This window comes from Dysidea avara, chromosome 3 (genome assembly GCF_963678975.1).
Source record: "Dysidea avara chromosome 3, odDysAvar1.4, whole genome shotgun sequence".
In the NCBI taxonomy this organism is placed as follows: Eukaryota; Metazoa; Porifera; class Demospongiae; order Dictyoceratida; family Dysideidae; genus Dysidea; species Dysidea avara.
Genome location: NC_089274.1, coordinates 24,558,092 through 24,570,545, shown reverse-complemented (window position 1 = coordinate 24,570,545; position 12,454 = coordinate 24,558,092). Strand labels below are relative to the sequence as shown.

General features: G+C 39.0%; 2 protein-coding genes across 2 annotated transcripts; one reads left to right on the top strand and one right to left on the bottom strand.

The window, feature by feature from the left end:
* Window positions 1-1,194: 1,194 nt before the first annotated feature.
* On the top strand, window positions 1,195-8,191 carry LOC136250411 (uncharacterized). Its single transcript, XM_066042617.1, has 5 exons — window positions 1,195-2,170; window positions 2,250-2,301; window positions 2,347-2,462; window positions 6,924-7,175; window positions 7,225-8,191. Exons 1-5 carry the CDS (start codon window positions 1,265-1,267, stop codon window positions 8,053-8,055), a joined length of 2,157 nt encoding a protein of 718 aa, XP_065898689.1. The 5' UTR covers window positions 1,195-1,264; the 3' UTR covers window positions 8,056-8,191.
* A 681-nt stretch (window positions 8,192-8,872) lies between these two features.
* Window positions 8,873-10,046, bottom strand: LOC136251860 (uncharacterized). The gene has a single exon (XM_066044260.1). The coding sequence runs from the start codon at window positions 9,995-9,997 to the stop codon at window positions 9,014-9,016; it is 984 nt and encodes a 327-aa protein (XP_065900332.1). The 5' UTR covers window positions 9,998-10,046; the 3' UTR covers window positions 8,873-9,013.
* Between the last annotated feature and the right edge of the window lie 2,408 nt (window positions 10,047-12,454).

The window sequence follows — 12,454 nt, the reverse complement described above, 5'->3', positions numbered from 1 at the left end:
ACTTTGAAGGTATCACTATTATACAAAGGGCATAGGATAAATGCAGCAGTTTGGTTTAAAGTTTAATTTCAAGGGATCTCAATCCCCAATGTTTAAAGTAACTTAAATTGATGTGAATAGCACTAAATGTGCAACCATGCCTAGCGATGTGACAACTGGTCTGTTATAGGGCTCAATTTCACCAGGGGAGCACAAACTATTGAATCACTTATGGTAGGGAATCTCAGTGGTGGATCCAAGAGGAGGCATGTGTGTTATTGATAATATTCTATTAGAGCAGTCAGTCAAATACTAGAACAGTAGTACATGTGATAAAAGAACCCTCCACAGTTGCTGAGTATGATGAAAACTAGCTTCTGCAGCAGCACCATCCCATAGGCATGCACATTTAGTCAGCTAGGAACTTTGTTAAATATACAACATGGTCTTTGTATGCCATTCCGGCTATGATGATAATTGGCTCACAACTGAACTATTATACTCTTGATCAATACAGACCACTTAGATCATGTTTTGTGCATAAAAATTCCTGATCAGTATTATATGGATAGAAGAGTTATAAAAATACTTCTATAGAAACTATCAAACCATCTCTTGAACTGGCTTAGTGTGGGTGCTGTGACCACTTCATACCAGTGTTCCAATTGTCAACAACCCCCCTGTGACTAAAAGTGTATTAACTACTTCTATACAATGATTAAAAGCTTTGAACCCAACATTGAAATGCAGGGGCGGATCCAGGGGGGGTTCAAAGGGTTCCATGGAACCCCTTTTGAAAGAGCCTTTAAGTCGAGATACTCTAATAGAGCAGTCACAGTAGTCTTTTGAGGAGCAGTGTTGCAAGCTATGTACACAATTATAAATAAGGAAACATGGTTGGTGAGGGCAGCTATTGTGAGCAGGTGATGACCTTTTTTCAACTTACAGCTAGACCGAAGTTGTAATTCCAGAGTGGAGCCCCCCTTTTTAAAAGTCTGGATCCACCACTCGGCTGACAACTCTTGACTGAATGATGTCACAGCAATATATAACAACCAGATTTAGGTGGTGAGATAATTTATATATCTATTCCCATGTAGCTAGCTAATTGTTTGTGTATAATTATGTTGCTAAATACTAGTATATATAGTTGTAATTGCAGAATTGGTAATTGTAAATACGAATAATTTATAAATCTTGCTTGTTGTAACCTGATTAGCATTCCCCAGCTGGCAAGTACTGTCTTCGTGCAGTGTCGCGGTGCTGCAGTACTGCCTGAACGACAATGGATTACCGTAGTGCTCGCCGTAGCGTAACTGATCCTATGATAGCTGATCAACTGAAGGATGTCACCCTTGAGGGAGTTGTTCCTCTCGAAGAAGAGCTGGGTCGTGGTGCTTACAGTAGAGTATTCGCTGTGAAGTATTGTGGGGTTGTTTGTGCCGCTAAGGAGATCCACCAAACTCTGATAGACTCGGTCACCCCAGAAGGCAAGCAGGCGATCAAAGAATCATTTATCAGAGAATGCGTTCATTGCGGCTCTCTTCACCATCCAAATGTAGTGCAGTGTATGGGCGTGTTCTACTTGAAGCAGTCCAGTTTTCCTATTATGGTAATGGAAATGATGAAAACCAGCCTAACCTCGTACGTGCAAAATAATCAATTAAAGATTGACCTGACAACAAAGATCTCTATACTGCATGATGTATCCCTAGGATTGAGCTACCTTCATGGACATGAACCACCCATAATTCACTGTGACTTATCTCCCAATAATGTCATGCTGACAAGTCAACTTGTAGCCAAGATTGGAGACCTAGGAATGGCCAAGGTACAAGCTGACAGTAGACGGACAAACAGTAAATTGACCACAGCTCTGGGTACACTAGGTTTCATGCCACCAGAAGTGTTGGAAACTGACCCCGTCATTTATGACACTCCAATAGATGTGTTCTCTTTTGGTGGAATAGCCCTTCATGTGTTCAGTGAAGAATGGCCAACTCCACTAGCTCAAAAGAAACAGGACACCGAGGCTAAATACCTTAGTGCAGTAGAAAGACGTCAACAGTATTTGGATAAAATTACAGGAAGAGTAGCTTCTATGAAAAAAGTAGTTGAGAGGTGTTTAAATGATGACCCATATAAGCGACCTCCAATGCAAGCAGTGGTTGAGATCATTGAATCACTAAAGGTGAGTTAATATATTTACATAATTATATGCATATTTCTGAACTGTACAGCATGGCATGCCTTGATATGCATTGATGTAGGTTGCAAATAGTGGTATAAATGAAGTGCCTAAAACACCTGGAGTAACCACTGGTTAGTTAAATAGAATTAACTTGTTTTATTTCATTTCTGCAACAGGACAAGACGCAGGTGAACAGAAACAGTCTACAGGGCAATATGTAGGCAAACAGCTTAAAAAGTGTACAGGGCAAGATGCAGGTGGAAAGTCTACAAAGACACAAGGGGAAAAGGAAGTATGCATATGTTATGAACCATACGCATATTTTTGCCCTATACGTGTATGGGGCAGATCACTTGTCCCATACGTATATGGGACACCCATACACGTATGGAGCTCCATACGCGTATTGGCGCTCCGTATGTGTATGGGCAGCCCATACACATGCATACAGCATTAGCTAAAGTAAACCTACTGACCCTGCTCAGAGCAAGCCCTGGGGGGTTCCGAGGTTTCCAGAAACTGGCCAAGCATTTATTATGTATGTGATTTGCAGTGGTCAGATTGAGATACTCTAAAAGAGTAGTCAACCGCCCTAATAGAAGTCACATTGTGAATTTTTTTTAAATTTTAAGTAGCTATTTAATTTATCTGCACCTCAGAGTATTAAATACCTGAAAAGTTTCCTGAGGGCCTTCCCTCTAGACCCCTCACGTCTGTTTTATGTCTGAAACTTCACATTGTTCCACTCCTTTATTCTTGGCCTGCTCCTACTGTGCCTGCAGAAGCAGCCAAATTCATATGCAACATCTGGGCCATGGAAATAGAAAGGACCTTAAGGTGTAAATTAAAAATTTACCAAAGTAGCTATTTAAATAAATGTAAAATTTTCGTTAGCTATTACGACATAGGTCATAACCTGTGTTTTATTTAATTTTTTTTTGCAATACATTGTTACAACATCAATGGATACTAAAAAATACAAGGGTACATGCATAATTACATAATTACGTATTTTAAATAAAATAATGCAAATGTATACTGTGTGATCTTAATACACTGTTATTGCTATTAGATAAAACTCCCATAATAGTATTTACTTTACAAAATATTTAGAATTTTTTGAAGTCACCCCAAAGGCCCTTTCTATTTACAATGCCTTAGGGTTATGGTTAGCTACTGAGCATTTAGTATTTTAAGACTGCGAAACAAACTAACTGTAGGGTGAGAGTTGTACTTAGCTGTAGCCTGACTGCTCTATTAGAGTGACTGTTCTATTATAATATCTCGATCATTTCTGTAAAATTAAAAGTAAGGTTTTGTTTTGGGTTTAATAGCTATAATGGATGGTAATTGAATGAATGTAGCTATGAAATGCTGTATAGTGTATAGCAGTTTTTTTCCATGATAAATTGCCAACGCAGCTCTCTAGATATACTAGAATTGCTCAGTTAAGTATGAATGTCGAAACCAAAGAGTCTAGATGCACCACTGAAACTGTCAGGACTTGAGTAGCTCTGTAGCTAGCTAGCTAGCTAGTTAACTACAAGGTTTTAAAAATCATCTCAGATGAAGGATTTAACTAATAGATTGATTTACAAAGCTAGTGACCCATACACGTATGGGCACCCTGTACATGTATGGGTATTCCATACCCGTACAGGATACCCCATACACATATAGGTGGTCCGTATTGGTGTACGTGTATGGGTGTATGGGTTACAGCATACATTAAGTATGACATTGTTCAGCGTAGGGTTGAAACTAGTCCATCTGTGTCAACCAGGTCTGACCCAGATAAGTCTGACCTGGATTTTAAAATATCTGAGGTCATGCATTGGATTGCTTGCATTGATTATTTTACCTGATTTAGGAACGTTGGTGAGTATATTCTGAAGAAGTTAAAGGATGTAGAGTGTGGGAGCAGGTTCAAATTGAGTTATGTGACTGCTCTATTAGAGGAGCATTGACTGTTCACCCTTTGATAGTTTGGTAGCATACACCTTGAAAGTAGCCACAAGATGAAGCCACATCCATATGAGAGTACCTATGAAGAAAGCTTGCACGTGTGAATACTGTTTGGTCAATATGTAGTGTGCATCTATACATCATTAATCATTTGCTATTGCAGCAACTCTGTCAGAACCTAGTGCCCGAAATGTAGGTTTTAGCGCACACATCAGAGCCTGATCTGGGTTACTATCTGGGTCAGTGGGTCTTCCAGACCAGTGATGCTGAGCCGTGGTTCAGTACATAAGTATACACTACCCTCATAAAATGATTATCCAATGAGTAATCTTAAAGCGCAGAAGGTTTGTGCAGTATGATAGTACAGCAAAGCACACACCAATTAAGGTTTGGGCTTTTGTGGCCAAAAATATCACCCTAAAACCAACCTCACAATACTTTTATGACACCTTGGCAGTATTGGTTAGGTATAACCATGCCTGTGGTTGCTACAAAAAGTTTTAAAAGAATTATTATTCAGTGGAATTTTCTGACTGTCTGACTTACTGACTGGATTGATTGTAGACGTCCTTCTCTTAGTGTTCTTTGTTTGTAATGCTGTGTAACAGGCTAAACATAGCTGAAAACAAAGTGTGATGGCCACTTTGTTATTTCAGTAATTGATAGTTGGGGTGCGTGTTTTGATGAAGACAATCAGCCTTTCTTCTTATGTGGTATACATGGGCTCATCAGTCATAATAATGTTACAGAAAGAGTAAACAAACAAGTACAAGGAAATGGAGTTTTAAGTTCAATGATCATAGAAATAAAAAGTAGGGAAACAAGGGAGGTCACCTACACCTGAAGATATGCTAGTGGACATTTAATCCCTTATCTGCAATTATGTCACAATAAAATGGCAGAAATAGTGGGGGTACTTTGTACAGAGAGGTACTGGGAGAGATGGCATTTCGGTATGATAGCACTCGTATATTCACACCAAAGATGAGCTCTATATACTTACTTCCAGTAAGAATGAGCATATTTTCAGGTTGTTCACTAGTTTTAATCTGGTTTTGCCACATAGTCCTTTTTCTCACTGCCACAACACATTCCTCTTATAATCTACTGATTCCAAGTAGAACAAACCACTATAAGCGTTTAGTTTGATGCCTACATCAAAAAGTACCCCCACTATTGTCAAATAAAAAGTACTCCCACTATTGTCAAATTTGACCATTCAGTCTATCCCATCCAAGACTGAATTAGGGATTAAATGTCCACTAGTGTATCTTCAGGTATCCTAATCAAACTAATTTGTGGATAATAAAGAATGAGTTCAGCATGAGGTGAAACTAATGTTCAAGAGCTTATTTGTAATAAATACTACATCAAAGATAAGAATTAAACATGTAACTGGTCTGCATCATGTGCTATCATGCAGTCCTTTGAAAAGTAGCTATGGTAGTTGCTAAATCCATTGATTACCTGTACATGCATACTAGAGCCTTGTGCAAATGCTAACCATAATAATCCAATAATTTTGTGTTAGCTACTTTTGTTAAGAATATTTGTTTGTTTAGAGTAGCCATTAAATTGATGTTTGTTAGGGTTTCTCAGTCATCATAATTATTTGAAAGAATAGCATGAGAATGTTGCGTCCCATTCCATGTTTGATGTTGTTTTGGTAAAATCAGACAATGACATCCAAGAACTTTAATAATCAAGCTTATAAAGATACCTCTTGTGTAGATTCTACAGTCGCTGCAGTGTCAATCATGTTGCAGTAATTTGTGTTCTAGATACCCTATAGCAGGAAAGTCTGGCAGGATGACAATTGCCACAACAGAATTTTGCTAAGAAAAAGGTTTGGTGAATTATTATGTAGCAAATACAGATTTGTATTGGACAAAAGATTTGATTTGGCACACTCACCAAATTTTTCTCCTTTAACTTTCCTGCTGTATGGCCATGAGCACCAGGGGCAGATCCAGACTTATAGAAAGGGGGGGTCAAAAATGAACTGAGGCACTACATTGTCTCTGGTTTGATAAGGTGAGACCAAAAAAAAAAAAAAAGGTCACAGCCAGCTGACAATAGCTGCCCACCTCACCAACCACGCATTTATAGCTGATGAAGTACATAAAAATCCTTAAATAGCTCACTACACACTGTTCTACTACTATGACTGCTTTATTAGAGTGACTGCTCTATTAGAGTATCTCGATCTTGGTATACTAAAATTTTTTGGAGGGGGGGGGGGGGGGGGTCAAGAGCCCCCTTTGACCCCCCTCCTGTATCCGCCCCTGATGAGCACTCTACATGAAACTTGCAGATCTTACTGTCATGACTTCTGCTATTTGTGATAGGAGTGATGTAATTCATTAGCAAAACTGGAGCACATAGATTGATGCCAACACACTTAGTGGCAGAGCGTGTCATGCAAAATATTATAGTCAATATAACTCAATTGTGACATTTTATACAACATAGCTGCCATCATTAGTACAAGTATTTATCAGTTTGATCTTTCACAAAGAAAATGGGACGCAAATAGTAACAAGAATTATCTCATGTGGTATACTTAAAGGCATGTCTATCTGTGACGAAATCAAATATCTATGGTTGAGTCGAGCTTGTCAGAATCAGTGAGACAGTCATTAGAAATTCTGATAGTACTTCAGTGAAAGCATTTTGGCAACTCTGAAGGTATGTTTAGGTATAATTATTTTTTGCCAGAAAAAATTTCTTCCCTACTATTTAGCACTACTATTCTTAATGATAAACATAGTACAGTATGTCACAATAGGTTGGCAGTATGAGTGCAGGAGATCAAAAAGCTATTGTGGTGGAGAATGGTTCTTATCTTATCAAGGCTGGCTTTGGTGGTGAGGATTCTCCTATTGCTGTCTTTCCAGCTGTTGTAGGAACAGTGCAAAACCAGTTGGACTCAAAAGAATTCTTTGTAGGGGATGAGGCTCGGATTAAAACTGGTGGTGACCTTAGATTAAACTATCCCATCGATATGGGATTTGTTTGCAACTGGGAGGATATGGAAAAGGTCAGCTATGCTTTTATTACTGTACTTTTAGTAAACCACTGTTTCACAGATTTGGCATCACATTTTCTACAAGAAACTTTGTGTGGATCCAGAAGATCATCCTGCTCTTTTGATAGAGTCTCGATACAGCACTAAAAATCAGAGAGAGAAGATGACTCAGATTATGTTTGAAACATTTAACACTCCATCAATGTATTTAGCTGTTAAGCATGCATTGTCCTTGTTTGCATCTGGTCGGACAACTGGAATGGTGATTCAATCTGGAGATTCATCTACCAGCTTTCTTCCTGTTTATGAAGGGTATGGGGTACCTGTTTCATGGCAAACCCTTAGTATAGGAGGGCGTAATTTGACTGACTATATGAAACAACTGCTGAAGATTCGCTATCCTAACCTCTCTATTGACCGAGCAACAGCCTGTGATATTAAGGAAAAGCTTTGCTCTATGGAACCACCAACTAAACCTGGTTCGTATGAGCTTCCTGATGGAAAGTGTATTGTAATTGACAAGGAGAGATGTCAGTGTCCAGAGGTACTGTTTAACCCAGGTCTTGTAGGATACAGTTCACCGGGTATCCATCACTTTTGCAATCAAACTATATCATTATCTGATGATATCCGTAAGGAACTGTACGAAAACATTGTGTTGGCTGGAGGAAATACTTTGTTTCCAGGAATTGGTGACAGATTACAGAAAGAAATCACTGACTTAGCACCACCCAAAATGAATGTCAAGGTCATTGCTCCACCAGACCAAAAATACTCAGCATGGATTGGTGGCTCAATGTTAGCCTCTTTGTCGTCATTCCAGCCAAAGTGGATCACCAAGCAAGAATATGATGAGTATGGCCCAACAATTGTCCACCGCAAGTGCCTCTAATTTAAAGGAGCAGATATATACATATTGTGTGGCATTTACTGATGGTTGTATTTAGTAAATTGTTGTTCTATGTAAGTATGTATATTCACAAAAAGTCTATCAATTTTATCATCCATGCAGAGGAGTATTAAAACAGTTAAGCTGAGATATGAGTAAGACAAGGCAGTATTAAGGTTCTGTTTAATACTTTAACCAAGAGTTCGTAATAAATATACTGAAACAGTTAGCTATTAATTTATAAACTTAATGTCTGACATATGTTCAGACACTTTTCAAAATGACTACATAAATGATTTTTAGTAATTATATTCACAAATTAGATGCTTGATTACTCTAATAGAACACTCACGTAGATCTAGAACAATCATGTTTGGTTAACTGAAAGTCAGGACTTTCATTACAGGTATATTCATGAACGTGATAAATATGATACGAGACCATATATCAATTAATAAAATGTTATGGATAGTTGTGCACGTGGTCTTTAATTAAGGTAGTGAAAGCTAAAATTTCTCTCATCAGAAACCACTTTTTGTAAAAACTATATGCAAATTTCCAGAGAGCTGAATAACATTTGATCTATCATTGTTTTCACTCATATATCTACAGATGTATGGTTTTAAAGGCTGGGCAGTTTGGCAACTTGATAGAAGTATCACAAGTAGCAAAATTCACCAGTTTTGTCTATTGCAGTAGTCTACTGGGTATATAGCAGCAAGTTGTGTTTTGTACTGTGTTTATTGTTCTCTGGTAGGGAAGAATGGTTATTGCTGACTACTGTGAGTTTAAACTAAAATCCAGCGTTGATTTACCAAAAGAAGAACTTAAAATAAGCAATAATTAATGTTGATATAATAGATTTGAGCTTATAGGATTAGATCACAATTAACATAGCCTATGTAGAATGAGAGTATACTGCCAAAACTATTGTCTGTGCCTTACAAGTGTCCGTCACTTGCTAGTTGTCAACTTCACGGATACATATTCCATAAGGTCGTATCTTAGCCTCATCGGGTTGTAACCAGTATGGTCCATCACCACTTTCTACTATCTTCAGATTATCACTACTCACCCTGTTTTGTAAAACTATCTGATACCTCTTCCCTTCAGATGTGAACTCTTGGGCATATTTTGAGGCAACTTTAAGAGAAGGAGTAGAATATATACCTCTTCCATACTTGAACCGCCTTCCCTTGCTAAGATCATATCCCACTTCTGCAATATTCCCAGCAGGTGTTCTTGCTGTTCCGTGGTACGACACTGGCCACTCTCCTTCTGCAGAGTCAACTCGGATTCCTTTTGGGCCCAGCCACAAGTTATCTTTGTACTTGTCCTTGACCTTAATGGCATACCTCTTCCAACCATAAGGACGCTCATACAGGTATCCACCCCTGTAATACTTTGTACCATCATCAGACATGTCAGAGAAATCATAGTCAAATGGAGGATCCAGTAATGTGGAGTCTACAAGGAGCTGCAATGGACCCCCTCCACCAGTTAGTTGCTTGTACACATGAACAGTAGATTCATTTCTAACGTTGCAATCTTGTAGAGTAGCTTTATAATCCATTAAGTACGTACTATTGAATACAAGCCTTATCTGGTCAAATGGTATGCCAGTTTGATCTGATATCCGTTCCTGAAAATCTAGCACTGTCGCATCTGGTTTCACGTGGTGCGTAATGATTTCACCAGAAAGAAGTTTTGCAAATACTTTTATCACCACAGAGTCTGCTGGCTTGTCACCAAACGGTCCACTCACATAACTCAGTTCAAACAGCTTCGATATATCTAGTGGTTGTGGGAATAAATTTCCTTTGCATTTCCTCTTTTTCTTCAAGAATTCTTCGTGCGTCACCACTGAATCTCCTAACGAAGCTGTAAACGCCTCAGCAAGTAGTTTGGTTGCTTCACACGATACACCAACCTTGGCTTGTGACATTTCAGCTGTTTCAGCAACAAATGGCGCCTTTCGGTTCCAGTGACACGTGCTCGCTCGATCACGTGTGCCAGCAAGAGCGGCACCGGCGGCACCAGGGTTTTCCGGAAGCTGGTCACAGTGTATTCAAGCAGTTGTGACGTGTCATGCTACAACCGGTCCCCCCAAAATCGGTCTCCCCGGACCAGTTGCAGCAACCATACTTGGTCTGCTTGTCAAATTTTAAGGCTACCCAGCTACAAACAATTGTTTTGTTAATTGTACATATTTATGTTTGTAAATTTTGTTTTGTCTTGTGTAAGTATTTTTTGTTGTTGTGTACTATGTATAGGGCACTGCTGAAAAGCAGTTCTTAGAACTGATGTAGTCTCCCTTCAAATCATTAAGTCCCCCCGGACTACTTGCAGCACTGTACGCCGCCACAGTTGGTCCCCCTCTGCCATGAGTGGTCCCCCACTGGCTTTATCAAGAGCAGTCAATCACTCTAATAAAGCAGTCACAGAATTCTGTGAATGATATCTCACTAGGGACCTGCAGCTGTAAGAAGGTTTAAAGCCTGTGAATGCATTTAGAGAAGCAGTGTAGCATGCATGCTACAGTCAGGGCCGCCCACAGGGGGGGGGGGGGGGGGGGGGGCAACTGGGGCATTTTACCCCGGAACCCAGCCTGAAAGGGGCCCCATGAAGGGCCCCCTGAATACCTGTTTAAAAGATCGATATACTCTAATAGAGCAGTCAGATCTAAATACTCTAATAGAGCAGTCACAGTATTCTTCAGAGGAGCAGTGTAGCAAGCTTATAGATAAGGAGATGTGGTTGGTGCTGGGTAGTTATTGTCATTGCCAGCAGGTTGTGACCTTTTTTTTTTTTTTTTTTTTGATCTTCACCTTACAACTTGGGTGAAGGGCCCCACTTTAACTCTTTGCCCTGGGCCCCTTAATTTCTCTGGGCGGCCCTGGCTACAGTGGAACCTCTCTATTATGGACATTTTAGGACCCATAATTTTTGGCCACTTTTTGCTGTAATATATAGTTTTTCTCTTTCAGAGATAAAAAATGTATTAACCATGCAGACCTGTCAGTTGGGACCAAAACTTTTGTCCTTATTATGGAGGTTTTTTCTATTGTGTCCTTAATTCAGGTAGTTTGTTAACATATAATCACATATCGCACTGACTCAAAATGTTAACAAGATATATGCACTGGTACCAGTACATATATCTCGTTACACACTGCCTTAATGTGCCAGTGTGTATATCTCGTTAAGGCAGTGCGTTTATCTCGTTAACTCGAGACATTGCACACCTAATAGGAATGTACACTATAACTTGGCACACTATAACTTGTACAGTGCATTGTGAGTTACAGTTTGAAAATGCAAAATTTACATGGGATAGATTAGTTTAGTAAATCTAGGCCTCATTCTGTTCAGTTATTGAGAAGACACTAAATATGACTGGGTCTGGGAAAACCGGTATTATTGCCCATGTCAGCAGATTCAATTTTTCACCATTTACACAAAGCTACATGAATAAACTATCAAATTCATTACCAAAATCAACTAGACTTGAGTGGTCTGCTTTTCCCAAGCACAGTGGCAATCCATAGCTACAAGAGCAGTCTGGGGCCCTAATGGAGCTCTGGCCAGCCTGGAGTTGGTTGTATGTGGCTGTACAGCACCATGGTGATGAATAAAGACCTGTGCTATAAATGTGCTTTCATTTTAGCCAGTTCTGAGACCTGAATGACCCACAACTTGACCTAATTCATTCCTATGCCTTCCTTTTCATTTTCTAAAACAGCCTCTTGCCCTCCTTCCAGGCCTCCCTTTTAGAGTTCACCTGATACAGTCAACCTCAGAATTAAAATGGTGGGGAACTTAGCTGTTGGCTACTTGCACAGTGGATGCTCTGGAAGGTAAGGAATTGGTGTAAAACATGTGAAAATTTGGTACACATAATATTATATAGTTTCAACCATTATAGCGAGTTACAACACGCTAAATACTTAAAACTGGCACTTCTCGATACTTTAAAATACACGATGAGACAAGACTGGATCACAAATGTGGATTCTGAGAAATCAAGCAATTGCAATTTTTTTCAGCACACCCCTGAATTTCAAAACTTTGATGATATGCATGTATATATCATAAGCATTAGTCTTTTAGATGGCAAAAAAAACTTACGAGTAACCAACAGATATATAACTCTGGTAACAAATTAGAGGTGAAGCACATCACATAGTGATTGTATACATTTTATTAGTGAACCTTTCATCAGGGTGGATGTATAATGATAAACACTTTTCACTAAGGCTGAAACGAATAGTACAAGTATTCGTTATTCGTTCGTTAAAAAATATTCGTATTTGTTAAGAAATATTCGTTAATCGGATAATGTACACATTTAACCTTGAAAACATTTTGACAACTGAAAACTGTCATTTTAAAATATAATTTT

Excerpts from the sequence above, each read along its gene's own strand:
- LOC136250411 (XM_066042617.1), top strand. The coding sequence starts at position 1,265 with ATGGATTACCGTAGTGCTCGCCGTAGCGTAACTGATCCTATGATAGCT. Across the intron at positions 2,302-2,346 it reads AACACCTGGAGTAACCACTG|GACAAGACGCAGGTGAACAG; the intron begins GTTAGTTAAATA and ends TTTCTGCAACAG. Across the intron at positions 7,176-7,224 it reads ACTGGGAGGATATGGAAAAG|ATTTGGCATCACATTTTCTA; the intron begins GTCAGCTATGCT and ends ACTGTTTCACAG.
- LOC136251860 (XM_066044260.1), bottom strand. The coding sequence starts at position 9,997 with ATGTCACAAGCCAAGGTTGGTGTATCGTGTGAAGCAACCAAACTACTT.